The sequence below is a fragment of the Salvia hispanica genome, chromosome 5, assembly GCF_029641045.1.
Source record: "Salvia hispanica isolate PSC_SH4W2 chromosome 5, Shi_PSC_v1, whole genome shotgun sequence".
Lineage (NCBI taxonomy): Eukaryota > Viridiplantae > Streptophyta > Magnoliopsida > Lamiales > Lamiaceae > Salvia > Salvia hispanica.
The window spans coordinates 4,459,454-4,487,428 of NC_142696.1; the positions used below are offsets into that span (position 1 = coordinate 4,459,454).

At 38.2% G+C, this 27,975-nt stretch overlaps 7 protein-coding genes across 12 annotated transcripts; 3 read left to right on the forward strand and 4 right to left on the reverse strand.

Moving 5' to 3' along the window:
- Nucleotides 1–1,372: 1,372 nt before the first annotated feature.
- Nucleotides 1,373–2,949, reverse strand: LOC125206766 (uncharacterized). The gene is made up of 2 exons (XM_048105991.2): nucleotides 2,191–2,949; nucleotides 1,373–1,945 (listed from the first exon to the last, which is right to left on the reverse strand). The coding sequence occupies exons 1-2, from the start codon at nucleotides 2,899–2,901 to the stop codon at nucleotides 1,373–1,375; spliced, it is 1,284 nt and encodes a 427-aa protein (XP_047961948.2). The 5' UTR covers nucleotides 2,902–2,949.
- A 3,596-nt stretch (nucleotides 2,950–6,545) lies between these two features.
- LOC125186772 (fumarylacetoacetase) lies at nucleotides 6,546–10,216 on the forward strand. Its single transcript, XM_048083216.2, has 14 exons — nucleotides 6,546–6,849; nucleotides 7,361–7,439; nucleotides 7,630–7,688; nucleotides 7,777–7,901; nucleotides 7,977–8,051; nucleotides 8,476–8,551; nucleotides 8,680–8,779; nucleotides 8,853–8,912; nucleotides 9,081–9,151; nucleotides 9,234–9,296; nucleotides 9,473–9,537; nucleotides 9,632–9,728; nucleotides 9,813–9,938; nucleotides 10,017–10,216. The coding sequence occupies exons 1-14, from the start codon at nucleotides 6,646–6,648 to the stop codon at nucleotides 10,077–10,079; spliced, it is 1,263 nt and encodes a 420-aa protein (XP_047939173.1). The 5' UTR covers nucleotides 6,546–6,645; the 3' UTR covers nucleotides 10,080–10,216.
- A 739-nt stretch (nucleotides 10,217–10,955) lies between these two features.
- Nucleotides 10,956–12,715, forward strand: BAG5 (BCL-2-associated athanogene 5). 4 transcript variants are annotated; one of them, XM_089059424.1, is made up of 3 exons: nucleotides 10,956–11,371; nucleotides 11,818–12,172; nucleotides 12,344–12,715. In XM_089059424.1, the coding sequence occupies exons 1-2, from the start codon at nucleotides 11,057–11,059 to the stop codon at nucleotides 12,160–12,162; spliced, it is 660 nt and encodes a 219-aa protein (XP_088915550.1). In that variant the 5' UTR covers nucleotides 10,956–11,056; the 3' UTR covers nucleotides 12,163–12,172; nucleotides 12,344–12,715. The 4 variants fall into 4 exon arrangements, with proteins under 4 accessions (XP_088915550.1, XP_088915551.1, XP_088915552.1 ...); XM_089059425.1 differs by having other exon boundaries at nucleotides 12,349–12,715; XM_089059426.1 differs by having other exon boundaries at nucleotides 12,467–12,715.
- Nucleotides 12,716–13,354: 639 nt separating this feature from the next.
- Nucleotides 13,355–15,545, forward strand: LOC125189041 (mannan endo-1,4-beta-mannosidase 6-like). The gene is made up of 5 exons (XM_048086207.2): nucleotides 13,355–13,735; nucleotides 13,897–14,094; nucleotides 14,195–14,317; nucleotides 14,553–14,764; nucleotides 14,880–15,545. The coding sequence occupies exons 1-5, from the start codon at nucleotides 13,355–13,357 to the stop codon at nucleotides 15,286–15,288; spliced, it is 1,323 nt and encodes a 440-aa protein (XP_047942164.1). The 3' UTR covers nucleotides 15,289–15,545.
- Nucleotides 15,546–17,565: 2,020 nt separating this feature from the next.
- On the reverse strand, nucleotides 17,566–18,948 carry LOC125189043 (acyl-CoA--sterol O-acyltransferase 1-like). The gene has a single exon (XM_048086212.2). The coding sequence runs from the start codon at nucleotides 18,911–18,913 to the stop codon at nucleotides 17,822–17,824; it is 1,092 nt and encodes a 363-aa protein (XP_047942169.1). The 5' UTR covers nucleotides 18,914–18,948; the 3' UTR covers nucleotides 17,566–17,821.
- Nucleotides 18,949–19,048: 100 nt separating this feature from the next.
- LOC125189042 (F-box protein CPR1-like) lies at nucleotides 19,049–20,482 on the reverse strand. The gene has a single exon (XM_048086211.2). The coding sequence runs from the start codon at nucleotides 20,311–20,313 to the stop codon at nucleotides 19,177–19,179; it is 1,137 nt and encodes a 378-aa protein (XP_047942168.1). The 5' UTR covers nucleotides 20,314–20,482; the 3' UTR covers nucleotides 19,049–19,176.
- A 1,054-nt stretch (nucleotides 20,483–21,536) lies between these two features.
- LOC125189040 (Ubiquitin C-terminal hydrolases superfamily protein) lies at nucleotides 21,537–26,738 on the reverse strand. 3 transcript variants are annotated; one of them, XR_007170811.2, is made up of 11 exons: nucleotides 26,343–26,738; nucleotides 24,638–24,882; nucleotides 24,331–24,415; nucleotides 24,029–24,214; nucleotides 23,785–23,952; nucleotides 23,514–23,702; nucleotides 22,849–23,020; nucleotides 22,098–22,269; nucleotides 21,891–22,004; nucleotides 21,739–21,800; nucleotides 21,537–21,636 (listed from the first exon to the last, which is right to left on the reverse strand). XR_007170811.2 is itself a non-coding variant. In XM_048086206.2 (10 exons), the coding sequence occupies exons 1-9, from the start codon at nucleotides 26,670–26,672 to the stop codon at nucleotides 21,911–21,913; spliced, it is 1,641 nt and encodes a 546-aa protein (XP_047942163.1). In that variant the 5' UTR covers nucleotides 26,673–26,738; the 3' UTR covers nucleotides 21,537–21,800; nucleotides 21,891–21,910. The 3 variants fall into 3 exon arrangements, 2 of the variants coding, with proteins under 2 accessions (XP_047942163.1, XP_047942162.1); XM_048086206.2 differs by having other exon boundaries at nucleotides 21,537–21,800; XM_048086205.2 differs by lacking the exon at nucleotides 21,537–21,636 and having other exon boundaries at nucleotides 21,788–22,004.
- Between the last annotated feature and the right edge of the window lie 1,237 nt (nucleotides 26,739–27,975).

Genomic DNA, 27,975 nt, shown 5'->3' on the forward strand with positions numbered 1-27,975 from the left:
CCTCCGTCCCAACCTAAGCGACTCGTATTCCTTTTTGGGGTGTCCCAACATACATGACTCATTTCTATTTTTAGTAAAAATTAGGAATTTTAAACATGATTTAGATTAAGTTTAATTAATGCCCTTATTACAATTAGCATTAAAATAATGTATTCCAAAATTTTCTGTACCCAACACTCCAATTCCAAAATCACTTTCTTTTTACGCCTCTCTCTCTTCCCACTCAATCTCTCTTTTCTCTCTAGCCGACTCTTGCAAAAAAAAAAACCCTAGATCTAGCATTTCTCTTTCAAATTCTCACTCAATGGCTTCCGACGAATCTGCTGGTAGTGACGAACCTAACCCATCCGACGACGGGTGGGTTAACCCTCGACGCCCCCTCACTCGCCCTATCTTGTCATATGTCCCTGGATGCTATAAATCTGCTGGCGGTGGCGGTGGCAGTAAAGAATCTCTCACGGTGGTGCAAGGAAAAAGAAAAGCAAGAATTTTCCCCCCTCCCCCTCCCGCCCCCTCGTTGCGCCGGTCGAATATTCCGACGGAGAAGCTCCATGTCCTGATGCCAAACCCACTGCAAAGAAGCCAAGGAGCGATGGTCTCTCCGAATGCGTGACACTACAGGATATCAAAGATCGGTTCCAAGTAATATTGGATCGGGATGCTGCCGCTGCAGCTGCCGCTGCCGAAGCAGACACCGAATCTAATATGGATTCACTTGAGCCTCTTCCTGCTTGGATGATGACTGGTGAAACTTGGGAGGCTTGCAAGGTAGAGGCTGAACGACAGATGAAGGAGGAAGGGATTTTTGGTTTCCACAGCCCTGATTATGATGAGTTGAATTCCTCTAAGGAGATTGAGAAAGTGTAATATTGGTGAGATCTTTCATCTGTTATGGTTCATCTCAACTTGGCTATTGTTAATTATTTTTAGTTTGTGGCAAATTTGTGTTAGTGTTTACTGAATAGTTTGTTGAATCTATGTGTATTGTTGGTGACTTGTGAATTGGATGCTGATTCTATATGAAAGGTTGGTGAGTGTGATATTTTGTTGGTTGTGAATTGTTGGTGATTTTGAATTCTTGGTGTCAGTAAATTGATGTTAAAGCCATGTAAATTGTTGAAGGATTTTGAATCTACGTGAACTGTGTGTGTGGCTGTAATGCATAAACACATTCCTTCATTTTGCATCAAAAGCTTTCTTTACATTAGTTTTTTTTTTTCAAAAGATACACATGCTACTATAGCACTTTTACAAAAGATTGACATGTTGCTACAACAAGCTTACACAAATCACATGTTGCTACAACATCTCTACAAAATATTTCTGCTCAAAAGATTCACATTTTACCAAAATATTTCTGGCCAAAAGATTCTCATATTCCCAAAAGATGCACTGATGTTGCTCCTTGCACAGTAGGTTCCAATCCCAAATCTTGCACAATCCTTTCAATTCCTTCATTATACCCTTGTGCTTCCAAATAAGCAATGCAAGCAACAACTAGCTCCATTGGAACTTCTAAGTTCTGAGGTAGTTGGTCCAACCTTCTAAGAGCACCTTTTCCCATATGGGGAATCTTGTACTTGTTGTGCCCATTGAACTTCATGATCTCAATCATGCATCCCTGTAGAGACATAAAAACATTGTCCAAGGTTATAGGACATAGGTCATGAAATGATTTTTCCACGGCATTCAATAGATCATCCAATGTATTGCATGCAGTTTGCACTTGAAGTGATTGTATTGCTCGAAACCACCCTAAGTCATTCACATTAGTATCGGGTGAGTTAAGGGGTTGTTGCACTAGCTTTATATTGAATCCATTCTGATTTGCAGCAGCAATAAAATCCAAATCATCACCCTTAATGTGTGGCTTTGCATTATCTTGTTGTATGAAGATTTGCTTACTTGCTCCCTCCGGCCATTTTGGCATGATGGCTGGAATAATCTGTGTTGGCATTCAAGTATTGCATTAATTGCATTGAATGCATTCAACTTTTATCAGAAATTGAATGTATAACTTGAATGCATACATTAAAACCATGCATCAAATAAATCTGAACTGTAATCACTTCATTCAATGCATGCAACAAAACATTGGCAGTTTGTGTTTCAGTGATGCACTAAATGAATTGTTATCACTGTAATGCATTAAAATACTGCAGGTATTAAATGCTGATTAGAAGACTATACCTTGTTTATTATATAGTCCTTTGTCACCTCCTTTGTGATGCTTTCGATTGGTTTAGTTTCTATTGTTCCAGCCCTCCTGTTTTTGCTACTCCTCTTTGCTGGAACCCTCTCTATGAAAGGAAATATACCTATCTTACCACCAAACAAAACCTCCCCATTTCTTCCAAACAATGGTCTTGTAACAGCGCACATAAACATGATTTTCGATATAAACTTCTTATTTTGGCATGATCTATGTGGCTCATCCTCTCCCGGTGCTAAATAGAACCTGTGCATACCTTTCGTGATGTAGAACCACTTTTCATCTATGTGGATTGTGTTGTGCATATCTTTGAACTTGATTGTCTTCAAAATCCTATCTAATTCTAAGGCCTCTAATGTGAATCTCATCCTCAACAATTTGTTGGGGCCTGTTAAATCAGGCCTAATAGCTGATGTATGAGATCTAATAAGGCCTGATTTCACCCATCTTCCTACTGTGCTCTTAGTGCAGCTTAATCCAACAGCCAATGTTCTGATACTTCCTCTTTTGGTGTAGTGCAAACTTTTAAGTAAAGTAAGATCAAGATGAACACGTTTGCTACATGGTCTATCCTTCCTACGATTAATTACCTGCATTGTTTTTCCTTCAGCTGCCTGTTTTTTAGCTTCTCTCCAATACCTTGTGCAGGTTGAAGCTGATATGTTAAACTTCTCCCGAGCTTCCTTCATCGTGCCTCACGGTGGCTTACCGTTTGTGTATCTTTCTATGATGAATTGCACAACCTTTTGTTGATGCTCTGAGGAAAAGTTTATGGATGACTGCATTTTGAGTTTTGTGTTGTTGAATGTAAAATCTAGTCAGTCAATGTATATATAGGGAACTAATGGCGCTACTTTTTGTTGACTTTTGAATGAAAATTTTGTATGGCAGCTTGAAAAATGTGGCGCCAGCTTCTATTGTGAATCAAAAATTTCAAATTTCAATTTACCTTTATTCTGATTATTTTAATGGCAGATTTTTAGTGAATTTGAAAAGCCATGTTTTTGTATGGCCAACGTTTGATGTGAATCAACAATTTCAGTTTTTAATTTACATTTGATTTGAATATTTTAATGTATAAACAATTTCAATTTTTAATTTGCATTTGTTTTGATTATTTTAACGTACAAACAATTTCAATTTTTAATTTACATTTAGTTCGATTATTTGAACATCAGTACAGCTAATAAGAGTAGAGCTAAATAAATAATGTTAAAAACAATAAATTATTCTATCCATTTTAAATTCAAAAATAAAAATACATCACATCACTTAATCTACTTTATTAGCAACCTCTTTTACACCACTAAACAACACTACCTAAATTCCTGTGCCCAAAAGAAGTGGGTCGCTTAGATTGGGACGGAGGGAGTATAAAACTTCATTTCTCACTAGAGACACGAAGGCAATGTGTATAGTACATAGCTTAGAGCATACATAGGTTCTTTATTCGGATTGTTGCATGTCTAAATATGTTCCAATCTATAAAATATTTTGAACTAAACATGTAATTTTCGAAAAATATCCTATAAAATATTTGGAATTGGGGATTTTTCGATTTATCCTAATTGATTGTATATTTTTATTGTACAATACATTTTCTTAATCATTGTAAAAATCAACCTATTAACAGAGGTGACGAGCGTATTAAAATAATAAAATAAGTGTAAAGTCTATGAATTAATTAATACTAGTATATTAATAAAATAATTACTACTCCTTCCGTTCAATAAGAATATGCACGCTTTCCTTTTTAGTTCGTCCCACAAAAATATGCACATTCTAATTTTGGAAACTCTTTTCTCTCTAGTGAAGTGAGATCCATCTGAACTAACAATATTTTAATTACTTTTTATTTCTATTTTCTCTTATTTTACCAATTGTGCATTAAAAACTCATATCCAATAAAAAAAATTGCACACTTCACTGAAGACTCCATGTAAGAATACAATAATAAATCTTGTCAACAATCAGGGGAACCTCCGTTAAACTTTGGAGTGATACAATATAGTTGATATGACCACGGGTGCTAGGCAACATGAGTTCTCCCGTCCATGCGGGTTGTGGGTAGATCAAGGTCCAAGAATGAGACATAAGGCACGCCAAGGAGCCAACATGAATGGATGGAAGTCTAAGAGTTAGACAAAAGAGGAAGTCTCATATTTGAGGACAAATCGATCAAAAGAAGGAGGGGATGATGTGAATCCAGGTATTCAACATCATAGATTACCACGACATCGAGGGCATGGGTTGATTGAGGTCCGAGAAGAAGCTGGAGACATGGCAAGGAGCCAAGCTGGATTTGGAGTCTGATTCAAACTAGAATTTTCCTATGAAGATAAAGTCCAAATGCTCTCCTCAGACCACCTTGTCTCTAGTGTCGAAAGAGCTTCGTGTGAGTACCTTGCACGCCTCAATCGGAGCCCGGGTGAGAAAGTTGTGATCGTTTTACAAAACTTGCACAGTCCAAAAAGAAACGCGCGACCCAGACGATTTTCAAGGAGAAAACGCCCGACCCGAGCCTTTTTAGCAGTTTTTGGTTTCGATTCTAGAGAGTTTGCCCGACCCGAGCATTTATAAGAAGGAAAACGCCCGACTCGGGCATTTTGTGTGAGTTGCGTTTTTGAACTTTTTTTGCCTCTTTTATTTAGCACTTTTAACCTTTAGTATAAATACCCATGTCTAGGGTTTTTGCCATTAGACTTTGAACATTATTTAAGAACAAAGATTCAAATTTGAGCACCCATCTTCATCATTGAAGATTTTTCTAAAATCCCTTGTGGTTGCACTTTATCTATTATTGGGCTTAGATTATTTGTTAAGGTATGCTTGCTAGTTCTTGTGTTGCAAGTTGGTGGAGCCATTAGGTTGTTGTTTGTGAAAGTAGCCATTGGGTTCGAATCCAGTGGAGGGGGCAGATCTTGCTGCAATGAGCTTGGGTTCGAATCTCACTGTTGTCGTGTAGTTGCTTCCATCTCTCAGGCACATGTGTGAGGCCTTGGGAGATGGGCTTCTGGCAGCTAGTGGGTTAAGGCCTCCCCCTTAACAGGCTACTGTGTACCCTGATTTAACCCCCTCACATGATGTCGGCCGGAGTGTGGAGGCCGTCAAGACGATGAAATCGCCTTTTTTGCTGCAGTGAAAGTAGCCATTGGGTTATCTTTCTTGAGCTTTATCTAAATCATAACATTTATCTTCTTTTCCATCTTTTTTATCCTATTTCTTGTTTGGGTTATTCAGTAGTTTTGCAAGAACAAATCCGGACACATGTTTCTTGAATCAATAAGATTCATATTAATAGTACTCCCTAATGGCATAAACCTCAAGTGATAACTTAGATAAAAATAATATAGACTTAATTTAGCACATGCTTTGTTGGACTGAATAAACTTGTTTAACTATTTATTCCTTAATATATTAAATCATATACATTTTTTATTAATAAATTAAAAATAATTCGTACATATCTACGCGAAATACTGGTTAGAGAAGCAGTGTTTTACTAATTACTCAATCATACGCATTGTCAATCATACTGGTCAAAGTGGCGGTACTATGTTATCATACTCTTGTGATAGGAGGGAGTATTATTTATTTAGGGAATTCATAAATATGAGAGAGAAATGGCAAAGAAATGACTCGTTCTTTCTATTACATATAAATTATTTTATAAAAAAAATGTGACATCTTTTGTGAGTAGTTCATATTAATAAACATTACTTATAATTTATTCTATAATAATTTGTTATTTTTATAACATAGCAAAACAATGACTCGTTTAATATTGAGAATCAAAATTAGGGACTACCTTTAGTGCTTTGAATTACTCCTTAAGTTTGGGTGTTAGGTAGAACAAAAGGTGGGCATTCATCGACGCGAATCGTAAATGTACTAACTTACTACTACTCTCGATGATTATGACTTATGGATTAGGTTCGAGTATAATGAATTAAAGATTGAACTAGGAGTACTTATTGTGGCGGCCGCGGAAGGGGAGGGATTATATAAACTAGTCTAGTGCATGAGAAAATGGCGAGACAGCCGCCTCTAATGCCAACTTGGATCACCTAATACTTTCCCTACTCCACTCCTCACAAACATAAAATATGATGGTCAGTCCCTTATTTATGTTTGTGAGAGATGAAGTAGGAAATGGAGTAGGAAAAATAGTAGATGATCCGAACGGTCCCCGTCGTAAAGGCCCGGCGAACAATTGTTTCGCACGTCGCGCTGCTATAGGAATAAAATGAAAATAAAATATGGAGTGAGACAATTAAAAAAGTGGATTAGAGTATGGACACGTGTTCGACTCCATTTTCGGCCTACGTTTCCTACAAAGCAACCCATAACCTTTCACTCTCGCGTCCTCGCTCTCTCTTTTCTCCTCTCCTCTCCAGCGCACTTGCCTTGCTCCTGACAACAAGTTGTTGGAAATGGTGCTTAAGTCATTCATTGAAGTCCACCCTGACTCGCACTTCCCGATTCAGAACCTTCCCTACGGCGTCTTCAAGCGCGAAACGGCTTCCGATCCCAGACCGGCCGTTGCCATAGGAGACTATGTGCTCGATCTCTCCGTCCTTGCGTCGGCCGGTCTCTTCCACGGCCCGCTTCTCAGCAACTCTGACTGCTTCAATCAGGTCTCTTTTGCTCCCCACTTTTTGTTTTACCTTTCAATTCGAACCTTGGAGATTGCGAAGCATGCTAATTTTGTGCATTTTGAGTTGAACTTTTGTGCTGTGGCAACCACACGTTTACTCTACGCCCGAATTTTGTGTATTGGCGCCTAATCACGCACCCGGTGTGAGGGGTTACATCACCAAAGAAGCTACTAGAGCATAAGGGAATCTAGTTAAAATTGAGAAACATATTTACACGAGTAACTCTCGAATTTAACTAAAGCACCTTTTCTGGTTTGAATTCATTTTTTGACATAATTCTGGGTGGTATAGCTAGATGCCGGAGAAGTGAAGGAGTAGTAGGCCAATGGCCTAAGATATTATAATAGTAGTAATTCCTAAAAAATAGTACAGATGAAATTGTTTCTCAATGAACTCCCTCCTGAACTTTGTGAAATAAATTATGGAGTACTACTACTATTGTGGAAAAAAAATATGAAAAATTCTGAGCAATGTTAAATCACATTTACAGCCTAATCTCAACAAATTCTTGGAATTGGGGCGTCCTGCGTGGACTGAAGCTCGTACGACACTGCAAAAGCTATTGTCAGGTTGGCTGCTCAAATTGATGCCTAGGCATCCTATTTCTGTATTCATGAACATGAAAGTAAACTTACAGCATATGCTTACATGATCCTGCTAATAATGATTTTTATTTGTGTTTTGTGAGATAAATAAACCTCTCATTATTCATACTCTCCTTATAGTCATAATTTCCTTATGCGCTTGCTCACATTGCAGCTGAAGAGTCAATATTGCGTGATAAATCTAGTTTGAGGGAGAAAGCACTTGTGCCTATGGTACTTTGTCCATATAGTTTTGGATTTGCATGATCTATCCAACTGTTATATTTTGGCATTTGACATTTGATCCTTGTTGATGCGACAGAGCCAGGTCCAAATGCTTCTTCCCATTGCAATAGGGGATTACTCGGACTTCTTTGCATCTAAACATCACGCATATAACTGCGGGGTTATGTTTCGAGGGCCAGAAAATGCAATCAACCCTAACTGGTATGCAATTTATAATTTCGTAAAGATGAATAATCTCCTGTTTTTATGTTCCTCTAATGGCTTCATATATTTCAGGTTTCACATCCCTATTGCTTATCATGGACGTGCATCATCTATTGTCATCTCTGGCACTGATATAATAAGACCAAGGTTGCGAAAAGAGAAATCCTTACGAGTTTTTCAAATCCCTTATGTTGGTTGGGAAAGCTGAATCTTAATTGTTTAGCATAATTATTCCTCAGGGGAATGTAATGTGCTCAAATTATAATGACTAATAACGTTCTATAGCTGAAACTCATAAATTTTCGATGGATATTGTGCTACTAAAATAATAGTTCTATCTCTAAGTGCCTCCATAGTCTTGTAGGCAGTGTAATGTTATTTTTATTTAGTGCTTGCAGTTAGGTATAATAAGGGCATTAAAACATCAATTGAACGGGAAAATTGTCTGATATGTTCTTGTAGTCCCTATTAGTAAATTAGATACTTGGAAACCATGTTGACTTAAGTCCTTTCCTGTGATAATGTGTTGTACATTGTGTAACTTGAAAACCTCCTTCTTTGTTTAATCCAGAGGGCAGGGCCATCCAGCTGGAAATTCTCTTCCGTATTTTGGACCTTCTCGCAAGTTGGATTTTGAACTGGAAATGGTAAGGTATTTGATACCGATAGGCTAACTTATTTTGGGTTAAAAACTTAAAATAGCATATGTGTTTCAGACTGTATCTGCTAGATATACTTACCATATCTCAAGGATGCTTGTTTGAGATGTGTTTAGGCTACTGTAGTTGGTCCTGGAAATGAGTTGGGGAAACCTGTTGATGTCAATGAAGCTGCAAACCATATATTCGGACTTGTCTTGATGAATGACTGGAGTGGTATGAGCAGAGACTTCTATCATATCAATTCATGCAAAAATATGTGACTCACTTATGATGCTGCTTTTGACAGCTAGAGACATTCAGGCATGGGAGTATGTGCCTCTTGGTCCTTTTCTGGGCAAAAGCTTCGGTAATAAACCATTCTCATTGCCATGGTGAATCATAACTAGAATGTTGTCAAAATTTTATTGCCAATAATTGTAAATAATCTATATTCTATTCTTTCAATATCATCAATATTCTGAGGAAACTTCCAGTCAGCAGAAGCTTACTTTTTTATTTTTTGGATCCTCTGCAGCCACGACTCTATCCCCGTGGATTGTGACCCTAGATGCTCTGGAACAGTTTGCCTTAGATGCTCCACAGCAAGTACATATAATTCCTGATTCTTACAGCAATGGTTGCCTGGTCTTTTCATGCATGTAATTATTTGCACGTGTCTTAATTGCAGAATCCCACTCCCTTGCCCTATCTTGCGGAGAAGAAATCCCAAAACTATGATATCTCCTTGCAGGTGTTTGTCTGTTTTATATAACTCTGCAAAAGATACTTCATCTTCTCTATCCTTCACACAGACACACACATGCTGATAAGCATCAATGATAAACTCTTGTCGCCCCTATCTTCTCATGTTTATGAAACCCTTTATATTTGCTTGAATAAAAAGAAATTTGGCCTTGCCGCTGCCAGGTCTCCATTGTACCAGCTGGACAGAAAGATGCACATGTCCTTACCAGAAGCAACTTCAGACACCTGTATGAAGTTATCGGCCTTTTTTTAGTTTTTGATGATCTCTTTGACTTGATCATCTGGAGTTTTTGTGAATCCAAATCTGTTCTGGTGGTGCAGATATTGGACGATAACTCAGCAACTTGCCCATCAGACTATCAACGGTTGCAACTTAAGGCCTGGCGACCTCCTTGGAACTGGAACTATTAGTGGACCGGTAAGATATTATCATTACTGGCCTTGAATGCACTTTAGCTACTTGTTTCTTTGCTGGCTACTTATGATGTTTGTTCATATGCAGGAACCTGATTCTTATGGGTGCTTACTAGAGCTATCCTGGAATGGACAAAAACCATTATCTTTCGGTGGAACTAGTCGTACTTTTCTGGAAGACGGAGATGAAGTCATTTTCACTGGCTACTGCAAGGTTAAGTTTCTTTAAATATTTGCTTTCTCTCTGCTGCGTGGCTTTGTACCAACAAGAACTTGTCTGATTCGATTGCAGGGTGATGGTTATAATGTTGGCTTTGGAACATGCTCCGGGAAGATTCTTCCTTCGCTACCTTAAGAACTGCTTCAGTTTTCGGCTGTATCTGCTTCAGATTGTACTTGATTGTTCTCTGAAACTGTATCAGTAGTGAATATGAAACGGGCAAATAATTGGATATTCCCCACTGAGTATGCAAAATAGAGAAGTTCTATTCATTGTTTTTGGCTTCATTGCTTTATGCCGTTACCTAATCTGACTTTTTCAAAAAATGAGTAAGCGGCTTTTCATCAATACTGGGTTCACTCGTTATTGAATTTTGTAAAACGAAGCAAAATTCATATTTTCTCAAACTTCCCATTTTTTAGGATGACGTCTTTGTATTGCCCTTTCATTTGCAATTTTTGCGGCATTTTCATATGCATGCATTCGTTAAAACCCGTTCCTTTATTAATACTTATTTGGGCACTTGAAAACAAACTCAACTTTTGCAGATGTTTTGTTTTTTTGAAAGGGGATGGATATGATTGATTTTGAATTTTGATCCAAGCGGGAGTGCAATAACTTACTGTTTCATATATAAAAATTGAAGGATCAAATTTTGAAGAAATATGAGAACAAATTAAAAAACTAAAATAGTTTAAAGGTAATTGCAAACACAATCTCTATGTGGTTAATGCTCTAGACATGCTATATATATAAATTTATGGAGTAATTGCAATACTATAGATAGAAAATAGAAATGGTTTATGATCCCTATTAATCTCTAAAATGAACTCTTAAAAAATAGTGCTTAAAATATTAAAGATCCAATTATTTTGTTTGTTAATTAAGTCTGCAATAAATGCATTTGCAACTATAGTAGCAACAGTGGCTCAATAATAAAGCAATAATTTAGAAAAGAATAATTATATATATAGTGAGATAAAGCCAAACATTGGTCCCCCAAATAACGGGCAGTGGTGAATAGCCGAAGCCGTAATAGGCGCCAAGATAAACTTTTAGAAACGTCTACATTCCGCAACCTCACTTTCCTTTTTCATTCTCTGCTCCTCAAAATGAAGTCCTCCTCCCGCACCCACCGTTTCTTTTCTTCCACCGCCGCCGCCACCGCCACCACTGTTGTTTATAGTACTAAGAATGACAGCTCTGCGCCTGAGCCTGACTCCACAATTACCGGAATCCCTATCGCCCCCTCCCAGCCGACTTCGCAACCTATCCCGATAACTGTTCACCTCCCTCCTCATCCCCAATCCGCCGCGGCTGTTAAGATACAGGCGGCCTTCAGATCTCACGTGGTTCGCTCTCTCGTCAGGAAGATCTCCGCCATCAATTATGAAGCCAATCACTGGCAGAAACTCATCCAACGCCAGGCATGATCTCCGAATTTCAATACTTCCGATCGCAATTATTTATGCTAAATCACTACAAATTCTCGATCGCGCTGTGTAATCACCACTCATAAAAATATGCTAGATCGCTCGAGCTCATCTCCTTTTCAAATTTCAATCCGTTGAGTGATCAATTTAACCTGTTTTTCTTTGCTATGGATTAACCGTAGATGATATTATTAATTTTTATAATTTGTTCGCATTCGTCCAAATTTTGCCTAATTTAATGCTTGTGCACTTGAATGATTACTAGATGCATGAATTCTATGCTTTTACCTCAGTCAAATTTAGACCCCACAAACACTCTTTAAGTCAAATTTTACCAGTCAGCACCGACATTTTTGCTCACCTTCTGAATCTCTGATTATCATTTGTGTTAGTTAGTAGTACTTATTAGATTACATCTCATGTTTATATGAGTCTGGCAGGAGACGGTTGATGCTGTGCGTAGCAGTGCGCTGGAGAAGATTAAGATCAATGAGGCATTAATGGGCCTGTTATTCAGGCTCGATGCAGTGCCTGGACTCGATCCTAATGTGAGAGAGCTGAGGAGGCATGTGAGCCGCAAGATTGTGGGGTTGCAGGAGATACTCGATGCGGTTTCAGATAGTCGAGTTGAGCAATGGGACGGACATTTGAGGGAGTGGGATGAGATTGTTGCAGGGCTTGAACAGGAGGCTTGCAAAGATGTAGGAGGTGGCCACGAAATGGAGAGGTTCTGTGCGGAGAATTTGGGCTTCCAGTGCCTCCAAAGATTCCTCCGCGACCAATAACCTTAATTAGGTACACTCACATACTATTATACATCTGAACTTAATCTGTATACATAAACTAAATAATGTTACTCGTAATATCCCTTGCTCTTATATCTGAATTGTTGCTTCCCTCCCCATCTAACTCTCTCATTTACTGCAACGCGTCTTATTTGGATCTCTATATGACTCATCGCCAAAGGAAAGAACCAACCACAAATGTAGGGAACAATTAAATGGATAACATACCTTGATGCATCATCTGCTGTTGTGCCATCTGCTCACATTTATTCGTGTTTCATTTCATGTTACATGTTATGGTCAGGAGTGAAGTAACAAAGTAATGCAAGATTTAAATGCTATAGTATAAAGAGACTACATGTGCCAAGATAAAGGTCTTGCAAAGTCACTTTGTTGTCAAGCTTGCATCTAATGGATTGCTGGTAGTATTTGTTTCCTTTTGGTTAAGTCCTGTTGTATCGGTGGATCTCGAATCACTATGGCATATGCATTTTTGTTTTATTTAATGTGAACGATGATTTGATTTCAATAGCAATTTATTGACATTGCACTACTCTACCATCCAAATTAAAATAGTCGCTGGTAGGTATGAGGCCAAAAAGCAAAGGGTTGTGGTAGTTGAAGTTCAGGCAGAAAACGTCACCGATTCATGGTAATACAACCCAGGTGTTTCCATCAGAGTAGATGATCTAACCAAATACTCGTGCTCCTGCAATTTGGGACATCTTTTACGAAACCGACAAATACAGTTGACAATTGAATTTCAAGAGTGGCATTATCAAATTTATTAATGAAGCAAAAATGAAAAAATGAGTCCTATTTGATAATATATCTTAAACACTGTAATAAAAGTAGTATTCATATTTTATGAAGATAAATTACGGCGGTCAAATTCGCACTTAGCTATTCGCGTGGTTTGATTAAAGAAATTGAAGTCGGTGACGACGATGTATGGGTTATTCTAATCGTCCTTGTTAGTTAAAAGGTTAGCATTAGCAACGGTTTACTACAGAAATTAATATAAGTGTCATCTCAGTCCCAATTATTTTAAATTAAAATCACCTGTACCGGCAATTTCAGAGAATAAAAAATGAAGACGACTTTTAACCGTTAATGGTGCAGTCTTCTCTCCCTTAGCTGAAGCTGACGGTATGGCGCCAAAGTGTAAGTAAATTAGGTATCAACAACCGCTATGGAATCAAAATGGAGGCACCAAAAACTGTACCCGATTCTCGGTACGCTGGGCATCTTCTCTCTTCTCTACCTCAATTTCGATTTCCACTTCCCGGTGGTGGTATGGCGGCTGCCGGAGATGGCATTCGTGGGGGTCAACCGCACCAGATTCGTGCTCCTCCATGACGGGAGGCAGGACGACTTTTATGTGAACGGCTGGAATTCCTACTGGTTGATGCAGGAGAGCGTGCGGGCCCCATCCAGGCGCAGGGTTGCTCAGATGCTCCATCGAGGGGCTCAAATGGGGCTCACCGTTTGCCGCACTTGGGCTTTCAGCGACGGTCCCTCTCCGAATGCTCTTCAGCTCCGCCCTGCCGTCTTTGATCCAACACTCTTCAAGGTTTCATCTTCTTCTTCACTTTTGCCATTAATCAAATCTTAATTCAGTTAGTCAAAACTTCAATTACAGCTTGTTAATCAGTATCATGATTGAATTAGGTCAAAATGTATTATGTATAGAAGGTGAATGATTGAGATGTGATATTTTATTTGGGGTTTCAGGCGTTAGACTATGTATTAGTTGAAGCGAGAAAGCAGGGGATAAGAGTAATCCTGAGCCTTGTGAACAATTTGGATGCATATGGTGGGAAAGCGCAGTATGTGCGTTGGGCAAGAGAAGCTGGAATCAACGTCTCTTCTTCTACTGACTCATTTTTCTCTCATCCAATTATCAAAGGTTACTACAAGGCTTATGTTAAGGTATTCTTCTCTTCAAATCTTTTTCAAGTAAACCTCATTTGAGAAATACATATGGAAGCACATAACATGGAATGCATAATCTTTTATCAACTGTTGTTAGGCAATTTTATCTAGAAAGAATTACTTCACTGGAGTCAAATATTCAGATGAACCATCCATATTTGCCTGGGAACTTATCAACGAGCCTAGATGTGAATCCATGTCCTGCACCTCTGATCTTCAGGTAACGGCGTTTTTTGAAGTATTGGTGCTCTTCCATCTTGGTGGGAATTTAGGCTCATCGTGGTGGTTGATTAAGCAATTATGTGTGTAATGTAATCCATAACAAGCATTTGTTAAAGCGTTTTGACCAGAATAGTTAAGCATCTTTTGCCACTATTGATGTAATCTAGATACCGTTGATCCTCATTTAGCTAATAGCTACACGCCATAGCTTGATTTGGTTATATTCTGCACAGGCTTGGATTGCAGAGATGGCTGCTTTTGTCAAAAGTTTGGACCAAAAACATCTAGTAACCGTTGGACTTGAAGGGTTTTATAGTCTGAACTCAAATGATAGCCACAGAGCAAATCCAGGGAAGTGGGCAGCGATGCTTGGATCAGACTTTGTAAACAATTCTGCCATCAAAGACATAGATTTTGCCTCAGTCCATGCATACCCTCACAGCTGGTTTGTAACTCACACAACCTCTGTCATTTCTGAACTCAATTAAGATGTTTCTTGTAAACCTAAATCTGCAATATAGCCCTCTGAAAATGCAGTATTATTGATTGTAACGTTGTAGGATCCCAGAGGCAGATTTAGAAGCTAAAGTGAAGTACCTTTCAAGATGGGTAGATGCTCATATAAGTGATGGTGAAAATGTGTTGAAGAAGCCGGTTCTTTTCACAGAAGTGGGGGCGCCTTTGAGTAATGAGACTGGAGGAGTACATGACAGAGAAACCATATTGAAGACTGTCTACAACAAAATCTACGAGTCTGCTGAGAAAAGAGAAGCAGGTGCTGGAGTTCTAATTTGGCAGTTGTTGGTTCAAGGAGTTGATGAATACAGAGACAAATTTTCCTTCATAGCGTGGAAGTATCCCTCAACCTATAAACTGATCTTGGAGCAATCATGCAGGCTGAAGAACGTGTCTTCGGAGGTCTATACAAGGAACAAGAAAGATCCATGTTTCAGCCACATGGGCAAATAAAGTTACTGGACTTAGATAAGCCAATATTTTCTCACTTCCAAATTCAATTGATAGAAGTTTTCAGAAAACGTTGAGGCTAATCTATTTGGTGAAGAAGCACAGAGATAATGTGTAAATTTAAAGGTCAGACATTAAATAGTTTGATGGTTGAGAAACAAGAATTTATGTTAATGCTGCTGCTGTAGGACATATATACTTGTACAGAGTACAATCTGTTTTCATTCTTATGCTAGAACTAAGCTTGTAATTGTTCTTTATTTTTTGTACAGACCAGGCAAGTTTTTGGTGATTCAGTTTATGTAGGTTTATTATCATTGTACTCAGAAAACACTAACTATAGCAATGATAAAATTGTTGTCTACTGGGCTGCGATCGAGGCTAACTTTTAGGCCAGTACCAGGCTCGTGCCGTTAAGGATGGGATTAAAATATAGTGGATTTTATAGCACTTGAGGCCACCTTTTTCCACCTACGGCCCCAAAAGTCTTGCAATGATGTTGGGAGGTAAGGGTGATCGAACCGGTGGTCAGTGTCAACCCCTGGTAAGGTTCGAGCCATGGCCACTAGTCATATTTCTGATACTAGTGATATCAAGAAGTAATTTAGCATTTGGGAAACCATGTGCTGGAAAGTTACTGTCAAGAATATAATAAAAGTAACAACTTTACAGCATAGTGATTGATGAAAGGTATGTCAATGTTGAGGTTGCCACTGTATTGAGCATTTCCATTGTTGGGCCTCTGGCCTTTTGGAGCATAAAGGGCAAGCAATAAATGATGGTAACAAAATGTATGGGGGAGAGATATGGATTGGAGAGTGGGCCACTGTAAAACAACAATAGTAGAAGGTTGAATGAGGTTAGCCATTGCTAAAAAAACAGTTGGAACATTAAAATGAGAGCCCTCTTAAATAGATAGGAAGAACGTAGTGCAGGTGCAGGCAAGATCAGCAATTATTGATCTCTTCCTATATGTGGGTTGAAGGGCATGATTCAGGTAAGTATGCTACCCACCTGTATGTGGATTGCACATATACTTATTAATTCAATCATGTTATAATAAATTGTTTTATTAGTTTTTATCTAGTGTCTTGTCAAGAGATCAAAGTATCAAACTGTTTACACACATTGCACACACCACACACTACACACAATTTACGCACACTACTCAATTCCATTCTATTTGTATTCATTACATTAACCAAGCACAAGAATGGAATGAAATCCCCATTTCATTCTCATCTCCATTCCATTCCCTCCTTATTCCATTCCATCATACTAAGAAGCCCCTTAGGCTAGACATAGTTTGTGTATAATATGCATAGTGTGTGTGTGCAATGTGTAGTGTGGATTTTATTAGTAATAATTAAAAATTCTAAAATTTTAGTTTTATTATTAAATTTTAAAATTATAAAATTGAGTGATATTAAATTAAAATATACTAATACTACAATGTTTTATAATTAAAATCTAAAATAAAAAGAAAAGAGAAAAATGAAATGGAATGATCATTACTTAGTTAAATGGAAAGAATAGCTATTCCCATGAGAAATATAATGATGATTCCTAAAAAGAAAAATACAAAATAAAGGAATAGAATGGAGGTAGAAATGTTATTCCATTCCCCCGTTCCATTCCACAGTAAGGTACCAAGAAGGAAAGTTTGCTTAATTAATTGTTCTTAACTACCAACACGCAACACAAAGTTCATTCAAAGATTGCTGACGGCAAATGCTCGAGATATTGGGAGTCCTTTAAGTGTGATGACTGTGACTTCCCAACAAAAAATGAAAAGTCAGTCAGAGTAGAATTTTTGTCCCTTCTGAAGAACTATTTACTCTTTAGTCACCATCATGTTTACACAAGTACAATTTAAAATTTTCTGCAATAAGATCTAAACTACCATTGAACGCATTTGATTGCCTATAAAGAATTTAAAATTTTCTGCAATAAGATCTAAACTAACTACCATTGAACGCATTTGATTGCCTACAACTTCTTTGGATTTGGAAATTAATTATATGCCTTTTAAAAATCAAAGTTATCCTTATTAGAATTTCAATCATATAGTATTTGAAAGTTAAAGGATAACATAATTAACATGGAGTATTTTTACGTAAAATTTTAATTAGATAATCCTAATTTTAGTAGTACTACATTTTTTAAGGGATCTGAAAAGTTCCAAATTAAAAATGAGAGATGACAAAGAACAAGACATGGATCAGTGGTGCTCACGACATCATCATACAACAATATCATCAAAAGTGAAGAACAATATCATCAAAAGTGAAGATAACGTGCACATGCAATGAGAATGAGTTAGTGACTTGATTATTCAACTAATTAATCTGTGGGCTCTTATTTTATTTTCATAAGATATTAGCATGCAACATAACATAATATATAGTTGGGCAATATTAATATAGCTAAGATACTTCGTTATTTCATGTGAGATAAATTTGATGAATACTAGTACTAAAATGTAGCTTAAGCTTTTGTATTCCAAAAAGGGAGAGAGAAACGGAAAATGTGGGGTCTACGGCTTGAGTGTGAGAGTTAGAGCTCGAACGACATCCTTGATAAAATGGGCGACGGCTGCCACCTCAGCAAGCCCCCTCTCATCCCCTTTACACCGCATCAGCGGCGGCAAAAACAGCCACAACGCCGTCACCAACACGAATGCAACGGTCAGCAATTTCGCCACCGGCGCAGGCAAGCTCCACCTGCCATCGACCACCTTCTTCACAACAATCTCGGCCGCCAAACTGAACCCGTGCAGCAGGAAAAACAAAGAGATCTCCCACGTGGGCCTCACGCGGCCCAGATAGAAGAATATAAGCTCGTGCATAACTCCCGAAACAGCGAAGGTCGCCACCACAGCTGGCAGCGGGGCCCACTCCCTCCCCACCACCCCCGCCGACCACCCCAGCACGGGCTGGTATACCGTGGGGCGCAGTATACGCGTTACCATGAGGTTCCACCGCCGCCCCCAGAAATCCTGCAGCGACGTCGACAGGTACGGCTCGTTGAACTGCCGCTCCACCTCCGCCCCCACCAACCCCCGCGCCATCGCCGCCGCCATCGCCAGAATCAGCTCCAAGCATAGGTACACGTGGCAACTGTATGTCGCCTTTATCAAAATGGGGTGGATGCGATCGTCGTACTCGTACACCTTCAGCAGTACAACAAACAAAGCCCCCTTCACGCTGTAATTAATTAACAGTGATCTGTGCATTCTTCCGGTGTCTTTCTTATATGAATCGTCTCGACGGAGCTTGATTGGGAGACAAGCAACGGCTAGGAATCTCGGGAGGGAGAGAGGGGGAGTGGTGGAGAGAGGGCCTTGGTGAAAGGCGAGCATGAGGAGTTTGAAGGTTGCGAGCCAGGCGAGGAAGAAGCCGGTGGTGCCGACCAAGTGCACGGAGTGGAGCTCGAGAGGGAGGAGGAGGAAGAGGCACACCACCGGAAGGAATGCGGCCAGCCTGGCGCCGGAGCTGCGCAGCATCTTGGCGGCGATGTAACAATAGGTTAGAGATAGATAAGCGGAGAGCCATACCTTGATGAAACTTGTGATTTCTCCTTCCATCCAATATTTTAGCACCTTCTTCAGCTCTCCCCCCATTTCCATTTTACCTCCCTTTTTTTTGGTTGGATGAGAAGGATTTGTGTGTAACAGAATGTTCGTTCGTATTTATACCATTTGAAAAAGGAATTGTGCAAACCGAATGATGACATGTGATGAGAATATTTTTTACTTGTGAGATCGAGGAAATTACATATCTATTGAATACCACTTGTGATTACTTTCATTTGATGCCAATCTGTCTAATAATTAAACACATTCCTGATTTCCGAGTTGAAGAAAACTAAAATATGAACTGACATTAACCATCAAAATGAGATTACATTCTTCATACCCAAACTCTTAAGAGAAACCAAGGTCGGAGTGAGAAGCATAGTGGAGGTGATACAGTTCTTCTTCGCACCAAAGAAAGCACCAATCTCTCGAGCCGTCTGAGTCTTGTTGGTATAGTACATGAAGATCTTGGCATCACACAACATCAAGATGTCACCATTTCCGAATACTTCAATAGGCTGAACATATGCGAAGCCATACATGCCATAATAAGGTGTCACGCGGATGACACGATCCATGCACCAAGTTTCCTTCATCAACCATATAGCAATCTCATTGTAACATGATTCATCGCAAAAGCACAGGCAATCCCTCAAAGCAAACAAGCGCCTGCGACTATCCAATCTGCAGTCTCGAAGAGGCGGAGGAGCAGGAAAGGTGCTAAAGCATTCATTCTCGACATCAAAGCAACAAATCCGTTCTGTGTCATTAGAATCCGAGGATACTATCCAGTGAAGATTGCCATTAACGAATGTGCCAAAGATACTATAGCTGTAATCAAACGAGGCGGTGGTAGCTTCAACGCGTCTCCATGAACCTGTTCCGAGAGTGTAAACATGGCAATCCAATTTGGGGCTAATACAGACCACCTTATGTTGGCCAGTTATTTTGCTCGCTCCAAATCCATAAGCGATTCCCTGGGGAAGCGAGAGGAGCTCACAGAACTCACGAGTAGCCGGATTGCATACATAGAAAATATCGAAATCGGCGTCAAGATTGTGTAGAAAGAGCAAACCGTTAGCAGAGCCCTCTATCGTTGCTTCGTCGGGGAAATCGAACTCAGTGAGTGGACCGTAACCATGACGGAGATCGAGTTCATCTTCCAGTTCGAAAACTTTGCACCGATACGCATCCGGCATCGACATCATTACAGCTAGGGAAGGGGCGGATTTGGAAAGATGTGAATCGATGAAATCATCAGTGACGAGTAGATTGCGCCATGCTTTGCAAACACACTTGCTAATTGCAATGCTACGAACAGAGAGCCTTGAGAGGATATTAGGGATGATTTCTGATGGGAGATTTGTGAAGAAAGATGGCTTCATTTTTTGTAAATGGATGCAGAGATTTGTTTGATTGTAGTATGTATTTGTGGAGAGAGAGGATGTCATTGTTTAAAATAGTGAAGGAGAGAGCAGAACGACGCAAGTAAAGTTAAAAGAAAACCTAATTTACTCATTTTTAATGTGCAGTGAGTCAGTCACTCAATTGCGATGTCTACTGAAAAAGATGCAAATCACTTTTATTTTAGTAATCTGAAAGCAAGACTTTTGTGTGTCAATACTTTAGATAATGTATATCCAAGTAATACCTAATGCAACTAAGAAAGGAAACTAGTAATTTCTGTACCAACTTATGAACTGTTATTAATCACCAAGCATGTATCTGGGGCATTCTGGGCTATTTATAACTCGTCTGTAACTAGCATTGGTCTCTAAATCAGTTTTTATTTTTCAAAAAAAACAAGAAAATTATACTCTGAATATGGTGTTTCTTAATCAAAATGAGTTGTTTATTGGTTGTACGCTATTGGCAAACAATTGCTAGCATCGAAGCATCAGCATGTAGTTCATCTATTAAATCGGTGCAAAGTTTGTTTGTCCTTGACGCCAATTTTGACTCACTATAATTCGGAAATGGTGACATCTTGATGTTATGTGATGCAACCTCAAATTTATTCCCAATGCAATCGCAATAATTCCTAACCAAATTAAATGAATAATTTTATTTGGTCAAATGAAATTAATTGAATAAATCAACTACATAAAAACTAGTGCACCGTTCATATGTTGTGATCATAAAAAACTACTACTATTATTTCATATGTTAGGACCATGACTACGATGAAAATTAGTTATATATCACGACATAAAGTACCTTATGATAATCTTAAAACATGGATCCGCAATACAAAACCCACTCCTAATCATACACCCAATTCTGATTGCATTAAAATGCTGTAATGGTAACGGAGCACCAAACATGGTGCGGATTGATTAGTTGTTTCTCATCAAAAGTGAAAACTAAATAAAAAGTTGATAAATACTTCAATACAGCTTGTAGATTATCTACATAAGAGAAAATTTAAGAAAGTTGATAAAAATGAAAACACAATCAAACGAATCAAAGCCAACACACAAATTAGTAAATAACAAAAGAAAAGGCAAAAATAAGTTTAAGAAAGTATTACGCGAAACACAAGACTTTAAAAGTATTTTCTACTATTTGGTGCGAATAAATAGAAAAGAATGAAAAGGACTTAGTTACAAAATGGCAAATCCACCCAAATGACTAATAGTTGCCCAAAATAGAATTTAAGTACTTAGCTCAGTAATTATGTAACTAAAATACAATACGATATAATATAAATAATTTTTTAATAAAATAATTTGGTGCAACATCATCAAATATCATATATCTGTCCAGATGCATGCCTAAACATAAATGGACAATGAATCAATAATGCATCCAGTTTTACTGTGCTAGGGAGAAGAGTAAGAATGTCATAAAAGGGGATGGCATTAAATTGCAATTACCTAAAGTTTGGATGCTAGAGAGTCGTTTATAGTGTGAATCGTAGGCACATAAGAGAAAGAAGCTGCAAAAGATTCATATACCATTCCGAATGAAACAGTAAAACAGAACAAAATTCAGATATTTAAAGGTTCTGTATTCCAGTACCACTTACTTCTCAGTATCCCTAATCATCTACTGCTGCTGCTCATAAATCTGCATGTACGCCTCGGAAAGGGCCACCATCTGCGGCAACGTCTCTGACACATGGAGATCCTGCATCTCATACCTAGTAAACAAGCAGGTCAAAGGGTAAGGGGATGGATCGACACGCACCTACTCTCAATTTATATTAGACTTCGAAAGCCACTCAAGTATTTACCATAGCTCTTCTGACTTTCGCTGCACAAATACTCTATATGATCCTCCACCTGGTTTACCATCATGAACAATATTAGCAATTAAGTCGTACTTTGATCGCAACTTCTCCTTATCCTTCGGTACAGGAAGGGGAATGTAATCTTTCAGTTCAAGATTCTTCACAGGGAAATTAACTGCGCCAAAAATGTCCAGATAAAAAGATAAGAGTCAGGCGAATAATACTCCACAGATAGTTTTACATAGAAGAAGACAACAAACACCTATTTGTAGATACTGTCAACTGAAGCAGAAATACAGAATTTGGTTCAATCACATACTCCATCCGTCCCAATTAAGATGGCATGCTTTACTTTAAAATATGTCCCAAATAAGAGGACACATTTCTATTTTTGGAAATAATGAAGTAACTTTCTTTTTTGGAAATAATAAAGTTAACTTTCTCTCCAGTTAATACACCTAGGCACTTTTTTCTCTCCATTTGATATTTAAACCCACGTTTTCTATCTCCAGTTAAGTAACTCATAAAATCTCGTGCCGGCTAAGAAATGTGTCATCCTAGCTGGGGGATTGAGTCAACATCTAATTTCTGCAATTCCAGAGCCGCAGGAATCAGGTAACTTCTAAACTACAGACATGAATAGTATTTGTACAGACAAATATGAATAGCACATCCTGTCTACACACTAGAGAGTACACTCTGCAACTGATCCAACAATAGCCACTTACTTAACATGTACTTAATAGTTACTTACCGAGTGTAGGATTTTTCTCGACAAAAAAATTGTTTCTTGTAAACCGAAGCATGTGGAGGATAAGATACTGTGGCAATTTCGTGACACGGTATCTCATTCTTGCTGTATCAGGGCGAACCACCTCAGTCACAGTTTCGCCGTCAAACTTCTTGAGTATGTTGAAAAGTGGAACCTAGAAACATTCACAAAGTCAAGGGAGAGAAAAATACCAAATTAGTGTGACATAAAGCAGTCATGCAGTGTGGAATCTCCCTTAACTTGCGAAATGAACAAACATACAAGTGATTGATATGTAGCTCAATCCAGAATATGGCCAAATATGAAAAGCTAACACCCAGTATAATCCTTATATTCACCAAAAACTAACGGAATGCAGCATTCAGACCCTAAAACATGGCGATCATTGTGAAGGAAACTGAAAGAAATTTCAATAATTGACAATAAAGAAATATTATGTGATCAACATTTTTTTGAGGATACTGAAAGAATGAAAGAAAATAAATATAACATTGTCCTAGGCCCCTAGCACATGAATTCTCTGGCTATGCATCCAAAAGTGAACATGTCAAACAGTCTCCATATCCACAACATATAAATTAAATCGACAAGTTTGTTAAGGAACAGCCAATACAATTCTACATTCCAAGTTTAAGATATAAATGCACCTGTGGAATAATGTTCTTCTCCATAATGTCCTTAAAGAGTGGAGGTGGTGGCAAGTCCAGGCCAAGCATTAAGAACGGCATTTTGCTCGTCTCTAATATGACATTACCTGCATCATTTCCATTGTCCCCATTCTCTTTTTTCTCTCCTATATGCTTGCTATGGATCTCCTTGACAACCTCCAGCTCACCCTATACAAGCCCAAAATATTAATGAAAGAACAAGAGACGAAAGAACATAAACATAGAAAAAGGAGAGGGGGGGAGGGGGAACCTGAAAGCACTGGTGAATGATGCTGCTGCCCTTTTTAGACCTTCTAAGATCTCGATGCAATGTTTGAAGAAGCCATGAAATAAATCTAACTGGATCTGATTGAGCACCTATTCGGTATGTTTTCCCACTAGCCTTCATAACTGCCTGGAGAAATTCATGTGGACTGACCTGCAAAACCATTCAGCATCAGCTTATAAAAGGTCAAGAACCAATAGAGAACTTATGACTAGGTTTAAGATTCAACCTGTCCTTTAAAGTTCCTTGCATGCCAGATCTTTCGAGTGAGCTCTCCAAATCGATGAACAAGTTGGGATTTGCAATGGGCGTAGTTCTCGGGTATAAGAAAGAAGTTCCTCAAGGGAGTAACACGCATCAAAGATTGAATGGTAACATTGACAAAATCAGTCTCTTTGATATTATTTAACCCCACCTACAAGCATTTTAAATGGAAAAGATCAACATGGTTAGTATGTTTCAGCACACATCACATGAATAATTTTGGAATAGAGACAGCTGTAACACCCAAAGAAAGGCTCAATCAAAAACCATTCCGGGAAGATAATCAGAACCATCAAGCGCCCTGGACCACTGACGATTCTGGTCAATCTGGATAACATTTTCTCTTGAAAACCTGTACAATTTACAAAAAATCAAGGGATGGTCCAGAAAGAACTTATCAGGATGAAGCAAGAGATAACTAAAAGAATAAAATAACAGCACAAAGTGAACAAAAATGCAAATGTTACATAATAACAGCCCTGGACACTAAGAACGTTCCCTCTTCTAATAATTACACAGAAGGGAAAGTGAAACCCGCTAAAAACTAATAATCAAACAAAGAAACCATACATACCTTGGGTTTAGTACATGGCGGATGTCATCCAATGATGGGTCAATGACTTCATAACCATCAGGAAGACAGTAAACTTTCTCTGTACAGAGATTAATGTAGACATGGTGGCCAGCTTCAAGACTATGGGTATATGCGTGAGATTTTGGCCCTCTTCCCTGGAAATACTTCCCACACACTAAACATGCGTAGACATTCAAGTTTGAAAGGGACACTGAGCAAAATTTCTCGAAATCAAAATCTAAAACCTGAAAAATAAATGCTACATGGATTCAGAAATTGAATCACGAACAAGGAAAGTATCAGCTGATAAATAATTAGTATTTAGCAAACTAGAGAATATGAATATATCAATGAAATAAATTAAATCATAGAGTACTCCCTTTGTTCCGCAGTAGTGGAGTCATTTTGCCATTTTGGTATGTTACATAATAGTAGAGTCATTTCCTTTTCTAGCAAACGTCAACACATTTCTTCTCTCTTACTTTACTCACCCTTAGTTCCTTACTTTATTCTCTCTTCATCTCTCTACCGTTTTCATTTTCTATTTCATTCCTCCTTTACTTAACTCACTTAAATCGCGTGCTGAAAAGAAACGCCTCCACTACCGCAGAACGGAGGGAGTAATATTTTGATACTTTACTCACCCTTAGTTCCTTACTTTATTCTCTCTTCATCTCTCTACCGTTTTCATTTTCTATTTTATTCCTCCTTTACTTAACTCACTTAAATCGCGTGCTGAAAAGAAACGCCTTCACTACCGCAGAACGGAGGGAGTAATATTTTGATAAGAGTACCAGTGGATCAAAATGATGACATATCAACCATTAAGATGCCAGAGAGCACAGCATGTTAATGGTTCTAATTAGACACTAAGAAAATTACTTCGAATTGGAGGATACCAATGTATTTAATTTACAAACCAAGAACCTTCGCAGTGCTTTAGATAGCATCAATTGGTCTTAGTCTCACACCACAAACTAGCAACACACGAGTTGTTACTGACTAATTTTTCTGTATGTTGCATTGCTTGAGAGGCTATATTTTTCAGGGTCAAACAGTGCAATTAAATAAATAAGGCTAAAAAAAGTACATAGCAAAGCCTCAAGCATACCCGAGTGTGGATACAGCCAGAAAGCCTAAGAACCACAGAAAGGGTGGGTTTTAAATAAAACCATTAGTGATCAAACAGATAGGTTTTACAATCATTTATGTAGGATCATATCATTACAACATTATTTCTGGATATGTGCGTTTGATGATATCGATATTTATGGTTTCAATCTACACTAATAACGAGGCAACAGTGAGCATTCACTTAAAGCTGATAAAAAACAGTGGGGCGTGTTTTACTCAAGATAGATAACATACATGATTGAATATTTTTATCCTCATTGATGAGATTTCTCCAATTCTACCCCCTTTCCAATTGAATTTGAATCAAGCCATTTAGTACAAAATGTAGAAATTATCAAGGCCTTAGATATTCCAAAATTTCAATCCATCTTAGTAAAGAATGGATTAGTGCATAATCGTACTATTCATATCTATCTAGGTTTATTTTTAACAGTAAACCTTAACGAAATCAATTCAAATCAGAATCAGAACCATCAAATAGACCAGCATACAATTAAAAATCGTTATTGCATAGAAGTAAAACTCAGAAAAAGTTAATTCCAATGAACTCAAACTTTAACCCAAAAAATACCTGTCTATTAACAGTATCGAGATACGGGCAGTCTCTTCTTACTTCAATCGACCGACTGCGCCGTCCCTGCTCTGCCCTACTTTCTTCATCGTCTTCCTCATCATATTCATCTTCAATAAGCGCGTTTATACCTTCCAATTTGCCATCATTTACATCTGTAACCCTATCCCTATCTCTCCTCTCTTTCACTTCTTCATCATCGTCGTAAGAAGCAAGCGGAAGGAGCGGGTTTTCGAAAGCAAGCTGCTGCGTAGATTGATCGAGTTTCTGCCTCTTCGCCGCGCTCTCTGCGTTAGCTGCATCCTCGGATTCTTCTCGTGCTGTTTTCATGGCTTCTAGGATTTCAGATCCCGACTAAGAGAATAAATTTTCAAAACGGTGTATTTTGTCTCCTTTAACTGTCATTAGTGATATCCACGTGAGGTTAGTAGTAAATTGAATCACACTTATCATAGCATTCCCAACTGTTTCTCTAAAACTTCCATTATTTCTCCCTAACTCCTTCCACATAGCGCTACATAGCACCATAATTTATCCCCAGTTTTTAGCCAACTTTTAGCCAATTGCTCTAATAGTTTCTCCCTTATTTCTCCCTAACACAACATATCATTTTTACATCATCACTAATTTAATTGTTTTATTTTTGTATATAATAAAGCTAGCTAATTTAATTAAATGAGATATCTCCTCGTCGGACCGAGAATGAGAAGACGATTCAGAATTCATTAAATATAGATGGAGAGAGAGAAAATAAATGAAGAGAGAAAGGGATGAGGATGAGGAGAGAATGAAGAGAGAAAAGAGATGAGGATGGGGAGTATTTATAGGGGGAAATTAAAAAAAAAAACAAAAAATATATTTATCGCCGAATTATCGCCCACAGTGGTCGGCGATAATCCGGCGATTTTTTGCCGGTTGGCGATAAAACGGGAGGAAAAATCGCCGAATTATCGCCGACCTCTCCCATTGGTCGGCGAAAACTCGGCGATAGACGGCGAAAAAACGCCGACTTTTAGCCGGCACCATTGGGAGTGCTCTTAACTAGTATCACCCCGTGCTATGTACATTTTTATTTTTCTCAAAATATGAAATATTTATTTAATCTAAGAAACCATATCATTACGTGGATCTAAAATTATAAGTATAGGTTTGTGTTAAAATTACAACAGCTTTTAAAGTGACACCGTGACACCACATATATAACAATATTATAAACGCTACATAACAATCTATAGATTACTGTATAATGTGTTGGATATTGCTGGCCAAGAAAAATTGATGTATAGTGTACATCATATTGTTGGCCGTCTTTTTTAGTTTTTTTTTTAAATATTTTTTGTCACGTGACAGCTTATTATTCATCCACGTGTACAAATGATTGACTAGGAATAGTGGTATGGTGTTATTTTAATAGGTGGTGGCACCCTAACACTCCCCTATAAGTATATTATACATCTAAAATAATACATTTGATTAAAGTACTCTATCTGTTTCATTAAAAATGAAACATTTTCCCTTTTGGATTGTCTAATTAAAAATAAAACATTTCCAAAAATAGAAATAACACTTTCAATACTTTTTTCTCTCTCTTATTTTAGTCTCTCTTCATTAATTCATAAATTACACTGCACCT

What these genes read in the sequence shown, in the direction of transcription:
- LOC125189043 (XM_048086212.2), bottom strand. Translation starts at nt 18,913, where the DNA reads ATGGAAATGGGGGGAGAGCTGAAGAAGGTGCTAAAATATTGGATGGAA.
- LOC125189041 (XM_048086207.2), top strand. Translation starts at nt 13,355, where the DNA reads ATGGAATCAAAATGGAGGCACCAAAAACTGTACCCGATTCTCGGTACG. An exon ending in CCTGCACCTCTGATCTTCAG is followed by an intron (nt 14,318 to 14,552) that starts GTAACGGCGTTT and finishes TATTCTGCACAG; the next exon opens with GCTTGGATTGCAGAGATGGC. An exon ending in CATGCATACCCTCACAGCTG is followed by an intron (nt 14,765 to 14,879) that starts GTTTGTAACTCA and finishes GTAACGTTGTAG; the next exon opens with GATCCCAGAGGCAGATTTAG.
- BAG5 (XM_089059424.1), top strand. Translation starts at nt 11,057, where the DNA reads ATGAAGTCCTCCTCCCGCACCCACCGTTTCTTTTCTTCCACCGCCGCC. An exon ending in AGAAACTCATCCAACGCCAG is followed by an intron (nt 11,372 to 11,817) that starts GCATGATCTCCG and finishes TGAGTCTGGCAG; the next exon opens with GAGACGGTTGATGCTGTGCG.
- LOC125206766 (XM_048105991.2), bottom strand. Translation starts at nt 2,901, where the DNA reads ATGAAGGAAGCTCGGGAGAAGTTTAACATATCAGCTTCAACCTGCACA. An exon ending in AGGACTATATAATAAACAAG is followed by an intron (nt 1,946 to 2,190) that starts GTATAGTCTTCT and finishes ATGCCAACACAG; the next exon opens with ATTATTCCAGCCATCATGCC.
- LOC125189040 (XM_048086206.2), bottom strand. Translation starts at nt 26,672, where the DNA reads ATGAAAACAGCACGAGAAGAATCCGAGGATGCAGCTAACGCAGAGAGC. An exon ending in CTGATTATCTTCCCGGAATG is followed by an intron (nt 24,215 to 24,330) that starts GTTTTTGATTGA and finishes AAATGCTTGTAG; the next exon opens with GTGGGGTTAAATAATATCAA. An exon ending in AGAAGAACATTATTCCACAG is followed by an intron (nt 23,021 to 23,513) that starts GTGCATTTATAT and finishes GAATGTTTCTAG; the next exon opens with GTTCCACTTTTCAACATACT.
- LOC125189042 (XM_048086211.2), bottom strand. Translation starts at nt 20,313, where the DNA reads ATGACATCCTCTCTCTCCACAAATACATACTACAATCAAACAAATCTC.
- LOC125186772 (XM_048083216.2), top strand. Translation starts at nt 6,646, where the DNA reads ATGGTGCTTAAGTCATTCATTGAAGTCCACCCTGACTCGCACTTCCCG. An exon ending in ACTGCAAAAGCTATTGTCAG is followed by an intron (nt 7,440 to 7,629) that starts GTTGGCTGCTCA and finishes CTCACATTGCAG; the next exon opens with CTGAAGAGTCAATATTGCGT. An exon ending in CCTTAGATGCTCCACAGCAA is followed by an intron (nt 9,152 to 9,233) that starts GTACATATAATT and finishes TCTTAATTGCAG; the next exon opens with AATCCCACTCCCTTGCCCTA.